The sequence below is a fragment of the Miniopterus natalensis genome, chromosome 9 (assembly GCF_054644295.1).
Source record: "Miniopterus natalensis isolate mMinNat1 chromosome 9, mMinNat1.hap1, whole genome shotgun sequence".
NCBI lineage: Eukaryota > Metazoa > Chordata > Mammalia > Chiroptera > Miniopteridae > Miniopterus > Miniopterus natalensis.
In genome coordinates, this window is record NC_142089.1 from 52,732,483 (window position 1) to 52,751,691 (window position 19,209).

Genomic DNA, 19,209 nt, shown 5'->3' on the forward strand with positions numbered 1-19,209 from the left:
TGGTGGAGTAGGTAAACGTGGCACTCGCATCCTCCCACAACCATATCAAAATTGCAACTAAACTATGGAACAACCATCATTCAGAACCACCTGAAATCTAGCTGAATAGAAGTCCTACAACTAGGGATTTTAAAAAGCCACATTGAGACTGGTAGGAGGGAGGAGACACAACTGGCTGATCCAACACCCATGTGTGGCAGATAAAAATCAGGAGGGATGCTTTAGCTGCGGGGATCCCATCTGAGGAGCAAAGGGTCCCAGCCCCACACCAAACCCAGTGTCCCAGAGCTGAGAAGAAAAGTCCCCATAATTTCTTGCTGTAAAAAACAGTGGGGATTGAGGCTTGCTATCACTATTTGCCCTGCCCTGGTAATTTCTTAAGACCCTGCCCCACCAAACTTGTGGGGCCCACCCAAGCTGTTTCTGGTGGGTTTTCTATATGAATGGCTGGTCTTGGCTCATACTTTAGACTTTCCTAAAATTTCTCAAACATGCAGCATTTGGTCTCAGCATGCCCCATACCCCTCACTAAGTCGCCCCAGGCCTGGCACCAGCAGCAGATGGCCTCGGTTCATAGCTTGACCTCACCTGGGCACCTTCAACCCCAGCAAAAGCAGCAGACATCTGCAGATTGCTTCGTAGCTCATGCTGGGTGGCCCTGGGAGGGGCCACCTGGTCAGCACACCTGGTGAACAGCTTTAGAATATGTTGAAGCACCACCCAACCACCTCCACAGCAACATTCAAGGGGCAGACTCAACTGACAACAGAGCCCTGCTGAAGTAAGTCCTGCTCTGTGGGGGAGGCCCCTGCACAGCTGATCCGCCACGGTGGTTGGTGGTCTCAGCCAGTCCTTGCAATCAGCCTGGAGGTAATCTCTCCCATTGATGTGCCAATAGCAATCAAGGCACAACTACAGCAGCCCACACGGGGGATGTAAAGTACAGCGTAGGGAATATAGTCAATAATATCCTAATAACTACGTATGGTGTCAGATGGGTACTAGATTTATTGGGATGATCACTTAGGAAGTTATATAATGTCTAATCACTGGGATGTACACCTGAAATTAATATAATATTGTATGTCAACTGTAATAAAAAAATAAAAAATGATTTAAAAGAAAAATGGCAAAAACATAAGCAAACATTCCACAGAAAAGGAAATTATATGGCCAATTAACATATAAAGAGGTGTTCCATATCATTAATGACCAAGAAAATACATATCAATATTACAATATTATGCCCATTCACTTGACAAAAATTTTAATATCTGACTATACCAATCATTAGGATATGGATTTATAAGAGACAGTGCTGATGAGAGTTTAAATTGGTACAGCAACTTTGGAAAACAATTTTGCATCATCTTCAAGTGTTAAACAATCAAATATTTTATAACTCAGCCATTCTATTTCTGGATACATACCAGTGCTGCCCAATACAAATAACACTTGAGCCACATATGTAATTTTAAATTATCTAGTGGTCAAATTTAAACAGATGAAATTAATTTTAATATATTTTATATTTGACTCAAAATATTCAAAATAGTATTTTAACATGTAACCAGTATAGCGTATTATTAATAAAATAGTTTACATTTTTGAACTAAATTTTCTAAATCCATTGTATATTTTATACTTAGAGTATTTCTCAATTTGGATGTAAAATTTTCATTAGCAGTATTTGATCTGTAGTAGATTTCATAAAATTTACAATTGAAAAAATAGAATCACATACCCCAATAATTCCAAACATACTTAAAAGTTCCAATAAATAAATCAAATACCAAAAAATTATTCTTTTAATATACACATACATATTGACTCAACTGTTTCTTCTTTTATATAAGATTTGATTTGACTTTGAAGCAAAAGCATTATCAGTTTTAAAACTACTTCTGCCTAAGTTAAATATACTAATACATATGTTAATATTGTTGTTATTAAATTCAAAGGGGTATTGCATAAATTTAGAAGTAACTCTAAGTTTGTAGTGTTAATAAATCATTCTTTAATTTTTTAAAAAATTGATTTTTGTTAGAAAAATGTGTAAAATTATTTTTGTTGTGTTGTATTCTGAAAAGATTCCATTTCCATACAAGATCACAAATTAACTTTTCCCTTTTTTGAGCTTCAAATTAGGTCATTTATAGGTAGTCTCATATCAATGAGAAAATATAAAGTACTCTGACTTTTTTTGCCCTTAAATATTGAATATTTGGCAAGTATTTCTTTTGTTTTAATAAAGTCTTGAATTGGACTTAACAGTAAAACAAATCTTCGCAAAATTCTTCCATAACTTATTTAAGAATCACTGACAAAGAACACCAGTTATTAAATTTATTGTGTTCTATTTCTTTTAAGAGTTATATACCTGGCGTTCATCCATAGCATTTGCAGACATATACTGAATGATTTAACAACAGTATCCATGACAGTTTTAAAGAGTCTGATTTTAAAACTGAACATGAATATCATACAGTAGAACAAAGCAATAAGCGAAATACAAGTCTTGTGTTTTAAAATTACATTAAATCCAGATTTTTAAAATTTTTATTTTTTCACCTAATGTGGCTGAATTGCTATCCATTGGGATAGAATTTAATTTTGCCAATCTAGCTGAAGTTCTTTGACAGGTGTAGATGATTTGAAAATAATTAAACTATGAGTCTGATTTTTCAGGCCATAAAATTGTTGTCATTTCTTAATAAAGTTGGGAGTCTTATGAGACAAAGCACACTGCAAGTATTAATTGGGCAGTGTCTTTTACACTGTACTATTATTCATCTAAAGCTAAAGAAAGTCTTGTGTTTTTCAAATTTTGAATCAATTGATACTAGTAATGCTAAATAAATCTTGTATTCGTCACACAATTTTTTGGTGGCTTGATTGAAGAATCTTTCATTTTTTATGAAGTACCTTTTTAGTCTCTTCTCATAATATTCTAACAAATCTGAATACAACCACATATCTATCAAAAAATTATTTTCTTTTTTGTGCAAGAAACCAAGCTGTTTATAGCTGGACAAATTTATAAGCTTGGATTCTTTTTAAAATCACTTCATAATGTTTTGTGGGACATTTAATTTTGATTTCAGGTGACTAACTTCAGCAGTTCCTTTTCGATTGTCGAGAAGGAAGTTACCAAATTCACTATATTTGCTGAAAATGTCTCTTAATATTGTTCATTTCATTTTTTACTGTTTTTTACACAACAAACAGCTTTTTTTCTTTTGTTCTGATCCAACAAATTACAATTGCTATTCATCATGAAATTTTCAATATACTTTCACCCAGTCTCCTTGTTGCTTTACTGTTCTATTCTAGTGCTAGTTTCTCCATCCCTCTCAATTTTGCATCAGTAGTATACCTCCTTTTAAAAATTTTAAAATTTGTTCAAACTTATTTTTAACTAAAAAACATTTATATTTAAAATAGGAAAAATGTCAATTTAATTTCCAGTTACAACATTCAAAGATCCTTATAACCTGTGGTGTCTGCATCAAACACATTATAAAATTACACGGGTGCATAGGAAAAATCATTTGAACTGAATCAATCTGTTGACACCAACTAGATTGGCCATGTATGTATGTGATGTGTAATACTAGAGAGGACACAGGCATCTGACAGGAGAACTTCAATTTAACAATAGTATCCTGAGTTTTGCAATGGTTAAAGTGAAATGTCACACCAAACAATGAAGTTGCTTTTAACAGAAACAGGTTTTGTACCAGTTGAAGTTTTTAAATTTAAACTAATTAAAATGAAATGAATTTTAAAAATTCAGTTGCTCAGTCAAATTTTAAACGTTCAGTAGCCATTTGATTTGTGGCTACCATAAGAGAAGCTCTCGCCCAGGTGCTCCAGGAGGAAGGTTAAATGAGTACGAGATTGAGGAGGAGGATGACCTTAGGTCAGGGGCCTGGGCATTGGTTAGATAAAGTTATTGTCAAGATTCTAGCTTTCATTTTCCTTGGTGGGTTCATGAGTATTTATTAAGTTTAAAAATAACTAAGTAACTAAGAGGGAGCTATCTTAATAGTTTGGAATATATTCTAGACAGTTTCTGTGCAAATACTCTTGTATCTATCGCCATATACAGGGTGTCCCAAAAAATGTATACACACTTTAACAACTGATAGCTCAATTTTGAAAATGAGATGTATTTTAATAAATACTGCCTTTATAATTATTCCAAGTGTGTGTATACATTTGGGGGGGACACTATATACACATAGTCATACGACAATGTGCACATATACTCACATGTATTTAAGAATATACACACATGTGGGTACATTCACAAAAATACACATATATTCAAAGGACACATAAATAAGCTTTTATTGAACAAATGGGATTATAGTATTTTTTGGTGGATTTCAAATGCAGATTTTGAATTAATCATAAACCTTGGTACTTGACACTCTTATCATTGATCTATGTTTGGCTATGTTAGATCCATGTTAGAATTTTTACTAAATTCTAAAAACGGTTCTAGGTATTTTACATGTATACTTATATCTGTACAAATCACAAGTATTCAATATCATTTTTTGTCATTCACTTAGTCTTACTCTCTTTTTCATCAGTTGGTCTTTTTTTCCTTCTTCCCTTTTCAACAGGAAGGGTTTATCTCCCTACCACCCGCTCCTTACCCCTCAGTGGAGAAGCTCTACTGCAATAGAAAGTTCACTGCAACAGAGTTTAGCAAGGACTTTCAAAAGAAGCTATTTCTTATTAATGCTCTGCCTTTTGTTGCATGTGTCTCTCACTATCTTTCTTTGTCTTTGTGTTCAGTATGTTGTTTTGTCATAAAACATTTCTTTAAATTTTAGAACTAACATTTATTATGATACTTTTCTTAGTAATGATTGTTATAAAGTTTTAAACTTGCTTTAATATTATGCTATTAGCTTTTTAAAAAATTGAGATATAATTGACATATAACATTATTTAAGCTTCAGGTGTACAACATAATGATTCATTATTTGTATATATTGTGAAATGTTTACAGAGTTACATTTTTTTTCTTAGCCACTTTCAAATATACAATACAGTATTAGTTAAACCTCAGTTGTCTTACAAAACTTAAGGTTCTCAACCTGACAGTCCTTTCATGTTGAAATCTATAAGATCAGCCACTCATCTCTCAGAGAGAATGTGTTAGTATGAGTCCGTTTACCGCTAACATGGCATTGTTAACATCTCAGGAAGTTGTGCTGTGAATATTTTTGTGGTTTTTTTGCTTCCATTGCTGCTTATTAAATGTGTACAGTAAGTCACTATGGGTCTTAAGAAGAGTAGGGGTAGCAGCAAAGTGAAAAGGAAAGTTGTGAGAACAATGATAGAGCTTAGACAAGTCCTGTGCATAGGAAAGGTTAAAGCAGGGACTCATTTGGGGGTCTGGAATGGATTAATTCAATTTACAGTATTGCTAATGGGAAGAAATGATTCCATTTTTTAACAAATCGCTTCTCAAAGAGCCTTTTGGAATGAATTAAGTTTGAGAACCAAGGTTCCACTGTACTAGCTGTATCAGCATGCTGTACATTACATTCCCATAACATTTATTTTATAACTGGAAGTTTGTACCTTTTGATTGCCTCACCCATTTATCTTACCCCCTTCCTCCCACCTCTGGCAACCACTGATGTATTCTCTACATCTATGAGTTTGGATTTTTCAACGTTCTTTAAATATTTTACTTTTGTATTCCACATATAAGTGAGATCATACCAACTTTGTCTTTCTCTGTCTAACTTTTTTGGCCTAGCATAATACTTGTAAGGTCCATTCACATTGTAGCAAATGGCAAGATTTCCTTTTTTATGGCTGAATAGCATTCCATTGTGTTTATACCACGTTGTCTTTATCAGTTCATCCATTGGTGGACACTTAGTTGCTTCCATGTCTTGACTATTGTAGATAATGCTGCATTGAACATGATGGGGGTACATACATCTTTTCAAGTTAGTGTCTTTGTTTCCTTCAGATAAGTAAATACCCAGGAGTGAAACTGCAGGATCACATGGTAGTTCTATTCTTAACTTTTTGAGGCACCTTTATACTGTTCTTCATAGTGGCTATCCCAGTGTACATTCTACCAACAGTGTTCCAGGGTTCTCTTTTCTCCACATCCTCACCAACACTTGTTATTTCTTCTCCTTTTTATGATAGCTATTTTAACAGGCATGAGGTGCTATCTCTTTGTGGTTTAGTTTTGTAGTTTCCTGATGATTAGTGATGCTGAGCACCTTTTCATACACATGTTGTTCCATCTGTGTGTCTTCTTTGGAAACTGCCTATTCAGATCCGATGCCCATTTTTAAACTGGATTGTTTGATTGTTGGTTTGTTTTTGCTATTGAGTTTATGATTTCTTTATATAGTTTGGGTATTAGCCTTTTATCAGATACGTGATTTACAAATTTTTTTCATGTGGTAGGTTTGCTGATGGTGTCCTTTGCTTTGCAAAAGCTTTTTAGTTTGATACAGGATGTTGTCCCACTTGTTTATTTTTGTTATTGTTAGCTTTGTTTTTCGAGTCAGATCCAAAATATCATCACCAAGATCAATGTCAAGGAGCTTATCACGTATGTTTTCTTCTAGGAGTTTTATGGTTTCAGGTCTTAAGTTCAAATTTTTTATCAATTTTGAGTTTATTTTCATGTATGGTATAAGGTAGTGGTCCAGTTTCATTATTTTTCATGTGGCTGTTTCTAGTTTTCCCAAAATCATTTATTGAACACTGTTCTTTCCCCATTGTATATTCTTGGCTCCTTTGTCAAAAATTAATTGACCATATATAGGTTAATACTGACTTTGAGATAGCCCTCTCTGAAGGCTGTTTACTGTATTAACTATTAAGCTAAGTATTAAGTTAAATGAGTTATCATTTTTGCCAACGTGAATTAGAGGATTAGGAGATGAATAGTAGCAATGAAATATTAGTGTCAACTTAGAATTTGTTATTGGTATTGCTAAAATTTCAAAATTCTGACTTCAGTGTAGAATTATCAAAGAGATTTTTCATATAACAATACCATTAGCTACTATTGCTTACTTCATTAAAAATAATCTAACAGTGTTTACATGTACAGAAATCTATGCATCAGTCAGGTCTCCATTTGGGCAGCAAGCAATCACATCTAGAGTTGAATAAATAACCTCACAGGATATTTGGTTATTTGCCTGAAAGCCTTGCCTGGCTCCTTAAGGAAAGAAGAAAAGGAAACTGATAAAAGAACTTGTGTGTCTGATCACTGACTTTAGCTTTCATTCATTTACTCCTAAACATGTCCTTTTGTGGTATCACATAAATACTCAACAGTCCTTAGATGTATGTTCTTTGAAAGCAATGAGGGGATTGTATCCAGTTTGCTAGGTGGTTCTGGGGTACTTTCTCCCCATCATACTCCTCTCATCTGTTCTGTCTACCTTTCCCAGACCCCACAACTATACTGCCTGCCCCATTCTACCTGAATGCAGTGAGTGATGGTTCCTGGGATGCTGTTCTTTCCAGGGAACAGCAATCTGGAACAGGGAATGATCATGATGGTAAGATACCTCTACACTAAAAGCATGGAAAAATAAAATAGAACTCCTAAGACATTTGAAGTGGTTAAATACCAAATACTTCTTAACAGATAGCTTGGAAGGAAGGAAGGAAGGAAGGAAGGAAGGAAGGAAGGAAGGAAGGAAGGAAGGAAGGAAGGAAGGAAGGAAGGAAGGAAGGAAGGAAGGAAGGAAGGAAGGAAGGAAGGAAGGAAGGAAGGAAGGAAGGAAGAGGGAAGGGAAGGGAAGGGAAGGGAAGGGAAGGGAAGGGAAGGGAAGGGAAGGGAAGGGAAGGGAAGGGAAGGGAAGGGAAGGGACAGAGGGAGGGAGGGAGAAAAGAGAGAGAAGAGGGGATTGGAGATAAACTGAGCCACTAATTTAAACCTGAAAAATGAACTTTCCAATCAGGATCTGGAGATATGTTTGGTGGGACAAGTTAGAGTGCTATATTTCTTGAATACAGATATATATTGGAGTTAATAGTGATACTTGTAACTGGTACAGTTTTATTTTTCTTAGTGAAGCTAAAATTTATTCCTTAATATTTTATGTCTGTTCATTCTGATATATGGTGTATTAGTCAGCTTGGTCTGCCGTAGAATGGGTGGCTTACCCAACAAAAATTTATTTCTCATAGTTCTGGAGGCTGGCAAGTTAAAGATTAAGATGCTGGCTGATTCAGCTCCTGAAGAGAGTTCTCTTCCTGGCTTGCAAATGGACACCTTCCTAATAAGTCCTCACACTGACTTTCCTCAGTGCATGCACATGGCTCTTACAAGCCATCAATCCTATTGGATTAGGACCCCACCCTTATGCCTTTATTTAACCTTAATTGCCATATCTTCTAAAAGCTCTATCTCCAAATACAGTCACATTGGTGGTTGGTTAGGGCTTCAACATAGGAATTTGGGGGGAGAGGAGAGACAATTCAGTCTTATCCTATGGTCCTATGATAAATATTAGATTATTCCCTTAAATTAAGTGATAACTTGGGTTAAGAATTGTGTTTACTGTTTTGACTTATACCAGTATATCCATTGCAAATAACTGTCTTAAAGAAGTGTACATTTCAAAAGAGTAAAATGCATAAAACTAGAGTGAGCTAAGCATAACACCATATTTTAAGCATGAAAACAACAGGAACTTCAATCAAAGCCAGCAGAATTCACAAACATGCATCACATATCTTTTATACAATGGCAACGTTGAAGGTTGCTGTTTTCCACATAATTTCTGGCATGCTATTGCTGTCCCTACAGAAGGAAAACCGACTTTGTCTAAGCAATGAAGCTACACCCAAGTCCTCTGGGATGGTACCACTGTGCTGTGGCTCAGAGCAGGGAAGGGAAGTTCTTTAGGTGATCTTTACAATTAATGAATGGGATGTGAAATATGTTTGTGTTTAGCAGGAATCTTGGCATAAATTGTATTTGATAGTGAATAAAACCAGAAATTCATTGAGTCCTCTTGAGAGAGGTGTCCTTATTTACTCAAGTTCAGAGGTCTTTATTTGTGCTAGAAAGTTAAGAACGGGCTGGGAAAGAGGCAGTTGTAGGATCCTTTCTTTTTAGAAAGATGGGGTGGGATGTTGGGGAGACATTCCCAGCAGACCTATGCAAGGACAGAATACTATGCCACTCCAGAGGAAATCGTCAGCCTAAGGGGAGGTACCTATTAGAGTGGAGAGAAATGATGCAGGAAGATGCCCCTCTGTCCCTGGACCTGCTCCTGGCGTTGCTGCGGATTGAGGCCTCCAGAGCCTCTCATCCACATGTCCGGCACGGCCTGACTCACACTGCCCTGATGACTTTCACTGCTGTGCCCTCCTTCCTCCACCTTTCCCTTCCTCCTGTTCCTTAACTGCCTTTTGGAATAAGGCAGGGAACACACATGATCCTCTATATCACACAGCTGATTTTCCTCTTTGCTGGACTGAGTTTCTGAGGCTCATCAAGTGCCTGGCTCATAATAGGTAGCTTAAAATTAATTAGTGATTGGAGTAAAAGATTGACTGAGGATATTCTGAAGGGGACATTGAACCAATACCTTTTAGAAATAAGTGAAATGCTAGCCAGGCTGGGCGACCTAGGATCCATGAGATCACAGTTCCATTCCCTGTCAGGGCACATGCCTGGGTTGTGGGCTCTATCCCCATTCTGGGGCATGCAGAAGGCAGCCAATCAGTGACTCTCTCACCATTGATGTTTCTATCTCTCTCTCTCCCTCTCCCTTCCTCTCTCTGAAATCAATAAAGACATATTTAAAAAACAATAATAAATAAATAAAAAATAAGCGAAGTGCTAATTCCTGGAAGTTGAACATATAGGGCTTTGAGTGGCATAACCAAAGCTGTGGCCATGGGAAAGTCCAGCATTTTGCGCAGTTGGGTTTCGTACATACTTGGAATGGGAAATAAGCCTGGAAAGTTATATTTGAATCAAATCCCTGATTGCCAAGCTAAAGAATTTGAAATATACAGAAGGCTTGAAGAATTATTTGCTTTTTCAGTGCTTTCATTGCTTGGGTATGCTGCAGCTAAATGCAGTCAGCATTTATTTATCTGAGTATTAAAAAATAAAAAATGACCTGTCAAGAACTTTTGACTCATTCTTTCTCTTTTTGAAGGGCTGCCTGCCTTGTAGCCAGATCCCTGCTTGTGAGGATGAAGGGAGGGGGAGAAAGGAGTGGAGATAAAAACCAAAGCTCATTCAGTTGCTTTGTTCTGAGATATGTCATAGGTAAAGAGATCAATATTAATTTATTACAGTCAGAATTATATTGCTTTTAGCCAAAGGCTGCTTTAAGACAGGCAAAGAGTAGGCTAATTTAATTTTGAAAGTAAGTTATAAAGATCAAGGCAGGACAAAGTTAGAGTGCATTTCTGAGTGGAAATTTAAGTAACATTGAGAATAGCTTTATAAGAAGAGTAATATGATAAATATATCACCATAATGTATTAACCAGTGTCTAAAGTAACTTTTGCTCTGAACTTTAAAGCACAAATGCAATTACTGAGTATAATGGGATTTTGAATCACATATGGATTGTATTTATCCAGTTTTCTCTTGGTCTCATCAACCCTCAGAAGCTATAATACCATTAAGTACCGTAAAATATACACAATACTAGATTCAGAGAAAGAGTTTTAACTATTTTCCACATGCCTTCACTAATATATAAAGAGAAAGTGGAGACTGTTGCTGCCATGACTTAAAATTATAATGTGCTAACATGGAAACGCTCATTATAAGATCCCAATCTGCATGTATCTGCCAAATTTGTTATTTATTGCATTTCTGTTCCCATGATGATGCCTCTGTAGCTCTCTTTAAAAGTGAGGTAATTGTTTAATTAGGGGTTAATCATTTCCCAGTGTGAAGTATTCACACATGATATAATTTTTATCAATCCATGATGTACCTAACCATATGCTCAGGGACCAAAAGGTGGCTAGGTTAAATGGAGACATTGATTTGATTAAGTGATGGGACAAATTCTGGCCTCGTTTCTTGCTAATATTTTATAATAAGGTAGAATGCATATAAAAAAAATTCCAAGCCTGGAAAAATATTCATGAATTGAACATCTTAATACATTGTATTCTAAGAAACCTTTTGCTATGGTGATAGTAAATAATAAATGTTAAATGATAATGGAACTTTTATATCTGCCATCTCATTTCATTGGTGCAAAATTAGCAGCCACAATGGAAACCACCATCTGGGAGGTGTTTTAAACAGCACCATTAAATTCCTTCTGGAATTTGGCATGCACAAGTTATAAGGAAAGATTTGGAAAGAATAGTCCATTTAAAAGGGAACAGAGTGTCTCAGTTTGGCCACAAACAACAGTCCTTGAGGGGAAGCATGGCTTTCCCAGTGGGGAAAAGTTACATTTAAATCTGTCCTCTGCAATGTTTTAATAATTTTACCCAGCCCTGGCACTCTGGCCCCCCCAACTCCTGCCATCATGCTGCCTTGGATCATCTCCAGTTTTCTCCTTAAAACTGTTGTTGAAACCCCTGGAAAGGCCCAGTGAAATCATCCAGCTTTAACATAAACAGCCTAGAAGTGACCATGTGTGCCTGCATGTATCTGCCTCTGCAAGCCATCCTCTCTCAGGGTCTAATTTAGGGTGTGTTTGGAGTAATAGATGGCTTTCAAAATTGCTGTTGAAAATCTTCAAGTTTCCCAGTTGGGCAGAACTATACGGGCAGTGCATGCATCCTCAGTAGCGCTTGTTCACCCCTCAATTCTAGTATGACTTGGAGTTCATTTTTACATGTCTGCTTCCCCTCACCAGATTGCCAGCTTCCTGAGGCCAGGGCCTGCCTGCACGTCCCTGTCTCTGTAACCCTGCATCTAGCACAGTACTGAGAGGACAATAGGCTTTTAGTAAATATTTGTTGTATCAGTGAGTAAGTAGAGTAGAAAAGCATAGATTTGGAGGCAAGCATATATGGAATCGAATCTTGGCTTTGTCTACTATGTGATTTAAGGTGAGTGTCTTAACTTTTCTGAGCCTTAGTTTCCTAAAAACAGGATACAGTAGCCAGTTCACAAGTAGCTGGAAGGCTGATAATAAGTAATGTAGGAAAAGCATATTGTAGACTACCTGGTTGTTAGTCCATTAACATAACAGATCTTTGCTTTGTATTGACTATGCACCATCAGGCCTGTGTGTGCTGCATGCTGGAGGGTTACACAGATGAAGATAGACAGGTTTCTCCTCCCAGAATGTGAATAGTACAACATTATAATTTCTCTTCTAAGTTATTATTTTGGGGGGAGGGAGATATCAGGCTCAAACTTAGGTGGGTCACTTATTAAAAGCATTGATTGTTTTCTAACGCCTTGTTTCGTCTGCGTGAACCCCCTCACCCTACGAAAGAGAGAGTACTCCTGTTCATCATGGTACACTTCCAGCAGCTTTGCCAAGCTCTTATTCTCTGCTGCACTGCTAGTACTAAAGAATATTTCAGAATTATGGATGGGATGATGTCATATCCCAGCAGAATAAGAATCAGGAAAGCCTCCCACCCTAAAACCAGAATGTAGCATACTTTGTTATTATAATTAGATAACTATTCTTTATGAGAAAAGGCAGCTAATTGAAGCCATCCACAGGGAGAATAAATTCAAATGTTTTCTGGGGCACTTAAAAGCGTACCCAATGGGACTCTGTACTCACTGCTAGAAGTGAGCTGATTAGAAGACTTAAAAGGTTTGTTAGAACAATGAACTCCTTTCCAAACATCCTTCAAGCCCGCCTTAAGCAAGAGAGAGAAGGAAAATGGTACGTTAAAGAGAGTCTCCAGAGTCAGCTCATGTTGTTATGTTAATGGGATGGTAGAAAATCCCAGCACGTGTATATTTTTTTAAAAACCCATGTAGCTTTGATATTAAGGTACATAATCAATGTTTGACAATGTTAGGGTGTAAAGCAGCTTTTTCCCCATGTATATTGCCTGTTTAATGGTAGGAAGAAGTGTGTGTGTGTGTGTGTGTGTGTATGCATGTGAGCATACATGTCCACAGTGTGTGTGTACATGGGCATGCATTGTTTATAAATTCACAATCCCTAAGCCCCAAATGGAAAACACTTCTAACTAGTAAGCATTCACTCTAAATGTTTTAAAATTAAGTGCTGTGTTGATAAACCATTGATCACAAGTGCCATTATTAGTGACTCTGTTTTCTTTAGCTAGGACAGAAGTTTGTTTTTTTCATCAAATATTTTAAGTACCTCCTATGAGCAAAACATTTTGCTGGGAGGGAAGCAGAGGTACAAATAGACCCTGGACTTTTGGATGTTGAAGACTTTCAGGAATTCCCCAAGTCTGAGCAATTTAATTTCCATTGAAAGTAACATAAATCTTTTCAACTTTCACTAAATGTTGAACTTTCCCAGGTTTACTTCTAGGTCCAGTTCTCTTCTCATCCTCTCCCAAGGTTTCAGTTACCATCCAAATGCTTCTTTCTAGCAAATGTGTACCTCTAGCCCACTCACCTGCTTTGAGCTCTAGATTCATGTCCACATTAAATCTCTACTTGAATATAGATGTGACCCCATATTCAGTGCATTTAACTAACCCTGGGGGTGTCATCTAAGTGAATTAACCATTTATGCAGTTCCGTTTCCTTCATTCTCCATGTCTAGTTCACCACCAACTCATGCTAATTTTATTGGTTAAATATCCCTTATCCACACACTTCTCTCCTTTTCCATAGCCACTGCTCTAGTCTTGGTCATCATGATCTCTTGCTTAGATGACTCCAGTAGACCTCTTACTGGTACCTGTTCTTCCCTTCTGGCTCCTCTCCAATACTCTTCAAAATGTGAATCTGATCAGGTCACACCCTTTGCATAAGACCATTTAACAAGTTTCCCATTGCTCGTACACAAAAAATCCAGAAACTTTAGTGTGGTCTCGCAGACCTACCTGTCTCCCCTGGTTGCATATCTTCCTGTCAAAGAGCCTAGAATAATCTTCTTCTGACTTTTTCATCTGGTTAATTTCTGGCTGCTTTTTAGACCATCCCTCAAAAGCAACTTCCACAGGAAAGTCTCCTCTAGCCCGCTAAACTGTCCATAGCACTGACCATGATGTGCAGCTGTACATTTAGTTGTATTGAGTACTGATCGGTGTCTTCCCCACAGGACTAAAGGTCCACAGAACAAGCACCATGTCTTTTTACTCTCCCTTGTGTTCCTAGCTGGAGAGCTTTGTACTGAAGGATCTCCTAAGCCAAGTTAAGCTGTTTGGAATTTATCTTAAAGGCAGTGGGAAGTCTTTGGAGGATTTTAAGCAAGGAACAGTGTGAATAGATGCTCACTTTGGAAGAATCATCTTGGATGTAGAGAACTCCAAATAAATACTCCCAAAACAGAAATGAGGTAGAGTGACAGTAACTGCAGGTCCCTGCCATTCTTTCTGTATTCCACTTCTCCTGTCCCTCCTCTCCAAATCTAGTCCAGCAAGTTACCCACCCACCCTTGCAGACAAATGCTTGATCATATCCAGGCACTTGAACATTGATGGAGTTCTTAACTAAATGCTTGACACTAGGAATAATAAAATGAGAAATGGCCCAGGTCCAAATGTGTATCCCTAGCCCACATCTCTCACTCAGGTGGGAGAGACTGTTCAATGAGTAGAGCATATACTCCAGCATGGGAAGTGCTACAATGGGAGTTTGAATGAGGGTCTTGAATGCAGAAGAGGTTATAACAAAAACAACTCCCTGGTAGAGCAAGAAAATACCTCAGAGGAGGAGGCTGGGATGAACTAGGTAGGAATGCTAGATTTTGTCAGGTAGAAACAAATGGGGAGGGCATTTAAGTGGCTGGAACAGCATGTGTAAAGGCCCAGAGCTGCAGTCCCATGGCAGGTGGGAATGGCATTAGCCCTGCAGTTCCACAGCTGCAAAGAGGATGTATGGGTAGGGAGATGAGGAAGGTGGTAGGAGATGGAAAAAGACAGGTACATTGGGGCTATTTTGTAAAGGGCCTGGTGTTCTTTACTCAGGCTGTGGGCTTCCAGAAATCAGTGGGCTGCTCTTAATATCTTTGGATTAAAAAACAGTACATGAGGAAATACTTTATATTGAAGGTCTAATGGTTTATTCGGAAAGCAGTGACTGAGCCGGTGAGAGTAATGCTCTTCTGAACCCAAGAAACACAGGAATGGCTGTGGTCCTGGGGGGAGTGAATTTAAATCTGGGCCTCTAAGGAAGAGAAGGCCATGGTTCCAGCGATCCTGTCCAGGCCTGCCATTGGGAGACTGGATCCTGAGCCTGGCTGCCACGCTGGCATGCTCTGCCATGACAACAGTCTGGATTTGTGTTTTGCAGTTCACTGGAGAATGGGAGACCACCCGATCCTGCAGACTGGGCTGTGGTGGATGTCGTCAATTACTTCCGAACAGCAGGATTTGAGGAGCAAGCTAGTGCTTTTCAGGAACAGGTAACCGGGTCTAGAGAGACACATGATGAACACAATTACCTCCCTTCCCACAGAGGCAGAAGAGAGTGAGGAGGAGAGGACCAGAGAGCAGTGAGGGACCGTGAGGCGCTCTGCGTTTCCTCCATACCAAGTCTTAATCACATCAGGCCCTAAGAACCCGAGGAGGGTGGGACAGAGAAGAACAAAAGTGACAAACTAATGATCCCTTCCTGCAAGAGAAAAACCCAAGCCCCAGACACAGTCACAGCTGCAGAGAGGAGGGCTGAAGCTCATTTACATCTGCATTCTGAAAGATGAAACAGCCCTGCCTTCAACACAAACACACTAGAAAGCAGAAAAAAGAATGAAAAAGGAGGGACAAATCTAAGAGACGTGCAGCTCTAACTACTACTGGCCTTCGCAACAGCTGAGCTTAATGGCCCCTCTAACTTGCTTTCTGGGTGCTTAGCAAAGTAGAGTGGAAAGAGCACAGGATTTAGTTAAATCCTGGTTCCTCTAACACTGTGTAACCTGGGCGAGTTACTGCATCTCTGAGTCTTGGTTTCACATCTGCAACGTGAAGCTATGGATGCCTCACTTGATGGGGTGGGGGGTGAGGACCCAAGGACACTGTGTGCACAGTGCCTAGGAGAGGTCCTGGCACAGTGTTGATGCCCCCAAATGTCAATTCTCTTCTCTTAGGTCCCGGGTTGGTATTGGAAAGAGGGAGGGAAAGCAGGAGCAGGGGGTCCGTCCCAGTTGTCTGGGTGATTCCTGACCCCATTTTTCAGGCCGGGTCAGATCAGTAGGGATGGTGCTCGAGGGGCTTTGACCATGGGGAAGCAAATTGGGGAAGCACGTTGTGGTCCATAGCAGACCAGCTCTGTAGGGAAGCACAGAGTTTCCATCTCCCTATCCATAAGGCTGCCGTTTTCTTAGTGTTAAATCTAGTATTATAATATAATCAAGAACATTATGAACTGAACAATATGTTCAGCTGCTTCTTCCATGTCCTTTTAGCCCTTTCCTATTCTCTCAAGTTGCGTTTGGATAGCTGAACTTTTCTGATATCACGTATGCCAACCTCTAGATTTCCTTCAACCAATATTTCTTTCAAACCTGATCCCTATTTTTTTCTCGTCGTTAATTTGGAACATTTGCCAGAATAGCAACTTGAGTCACCTCACGCCCACCAGAATAACTAAAATTAGAAAGATTAATAAACCTAGATGTTGGTGAGGATGTGGAGCAACCACCCTCTTACATTGTTGGCGGGAGTGGAACATAAACAGTCATGCGTCTGCCCCATGACCCAGCAATTTCATTCCTGTTTACTGAAGGGAACCGAAAACATGTTCACAAAAGATTTGTACAAAATTGTTCTTAGTAGCTTTATTCATAATAGTCTAAAACTGGAAGCCTAGGTGTCCATTAAGAGAATAAATATGCAAACTGCAGTGTCGTCATCAGTGGCATGCTACCCCGTAATGAAAAGGAAGTTGGGGTGAGTCTCAAAACATTATGGGAAGTGAGAGAAGCCTTACACAAGAGTTCATACTGCATGGTGCCTGTCTCAAACCGTTTGTGCTGCTATAACAAAAATACCATAAATGGGGTAGCTTATAAACAACAAATATTTATTTCTCACAGTTCTGGAGACTGGGAAGTCCAAGATTAAGGTGGCTGCAGATTTTGCATCTGGTGACTGCTCGTTTCCTATACAGCCATCTTTTTGCTCTGTTCTCACAGGGAGGAAGGGGTGAGAGAGAGCTCTCTTATGAAAAAGGATAGTAATCCCTTTCATGAGGACTCTGCCCGCGACCTAAACACCTCTCGAAGGCCCCAGCTATTAATATAATTACTAATACCCCTATTACCCTTTGGGGATTAGGTTTTAACATGAATTTGTGGGGTAGGGAGGGCACAAACATTCAGACCATAGCAGTTCCATTTAGATAAAGGTTGAGAACCGGAAAACGGGTCAGTGGTAGAAGAAATCAGAATAGGGGTTGCCCCTGGATAGGTGGGAGAGGAGAATGGCTGAGATAGAGCATGCGGGAGCTTTCCGGGTGATGGTACTTTCTGTGTCTTGATAAGGATTTGGGTGATAGGTATATGCATTGGTCACTGCCTGTGCACAAGTATATACAAATGAGTCAAATCTGTGCATTACATAAACTATAAACTTTACCTCAAAAGGAAAAAATTATAAAAAGCTAAACAATGATATATAAACTGAAGTTTTAATTTACAACTTACTGATGTATGTAACTTAATTTGAAATGCACCAAAATATGGATAGAGGGATGAATGGATGGATAGACATGATAAAGTAGAGAAAATGTTAATTATGGAATCTACGTGGTAAGAATATAGGTGTTCATTACATACACATGCAACTTTTCTTTATGTTGGAAAATTTTTATAATAAAATTGTGGGGAAAGTAGCTCAGGTTGGAAAGTGTAAGTCTTATCAACTGGAACGCGTTTTATTTTGGTTTGTAATGTTAGAAAGTCCATTTGTATCATCGCAGTTGAGTAACTCACCTCTAACTTTGAACAATATTGGTGAAAGTTTAATTTTAAAAAAAGGACTTGGCTAACAGTTCTTTTGGCCAGATTCCCTGCTACCCGAAAGCGTTCTTCGGAGTGAGCTTCTACTCAGACTGCTCTGAGGCATATGTCCAAGATTGGGGTAGGGGGTGTTCTTTGGGCTTTCTGGGTTCTGTGCAGGACCTCCGAAATGGAGCTGTTTGGCTCTGAGCTTGGCCCAGGAGCAGGCCCTTTCTCCCAGGGTTGACATCACTCTGGCACTAGATACACTTGGAGGCAAAAGGGAATTCTCCCAAAGCATTTCATTCAGAAGTTCTTCAAGGAGGGGAAGGAGCATCATCTTGCTATTGTGTTGAACCCACCAATTCAGGAGCCTGAGAAAAGAATTCCCAGGGGACTGGAGGTTTGCAAGCATGGTCCAAAAGCTGGAGTCCTTTCATTCTCAGGGAAGGGCAGCTGGGTAGGGAAGGAGTCTACCTTGACTTATTCTCCAGAAGTGATCCAGATCTTCCTGCAACTGTGAATCCTCAGGTATTTCCTCTGCTTATTAAAAGAGGATGAGAAGGGAGTTACTAGACAGGCTCAGGCTGATAAGACAAGTAGCTGCTGCAGTTTTCATGAGGACTGAGGGTTAGGATCCTCTGCCATGTTAACCTCCCTCTTCATCATCATGCTTCAGAGGCCATCAGTGTTTCATCTCCAAGGATCTTCCTGGCAATCAACCTCAAGCATTCACTCACTGGGTTCTTCCTATATGGGAAAACGGCAGGCTATACCCAGCCCAAACACATGTCCTTTCCAGCACACCTTCTAGGTCACAGCAGGCACATCCTTCAATCTCCTCAGGAAAGGCTTTGCCCTGCCTTTAGATGTAAGCAGGCAGGGTTGGAGAGCATCCCCTAAATCACCATAGAAAAGGGCAAGTCCAGAAAGGGTAGCATGGTTGCCAGTGATATGGGGAGCTTAGTTTTAAGGCTATCTCTTATGGGCTGAAATGTGTCCCCCAAAATGTGTGTGTTGAAACCCTAACTCCCAACGTGATGGTTTTAGGAGGTGGGGCTTTTGGGAGGTAGATTTAGATGAAGTCGTGAAAGTGGAACCACTGTGATGGGATTAGTGCCTGAAAAGGGGCTAGAGAGCTTGCTCT

General features: G+C 39.0%; 1 protein-coding gene across 3 annotated transcripts in view; it reads left to right on the top strand.

Annotated features, from left to right (window-relative positions):
• Positions 1-19,209, top strand: part of SAMD13 (sterile alpha motif domain containing 13) — a 43,241-nt gene that overhangs the window by 13,158 nt on the left and 10,874 nt on the right. For all 3 annotated transcript variants that reach the window (XM_016220662.2, XM_016220664.2, XM_016220666.2), the window contains exon 3: positions 15,419-15,530. In XM_016220662.2, the coding sequence (XP_016076148.1) occupies positions 15,419-15,530 (112 nt within the window). The remainder of the gene's footprint in view (positions 1-15,418; positions 15,531-19,209) is intronic.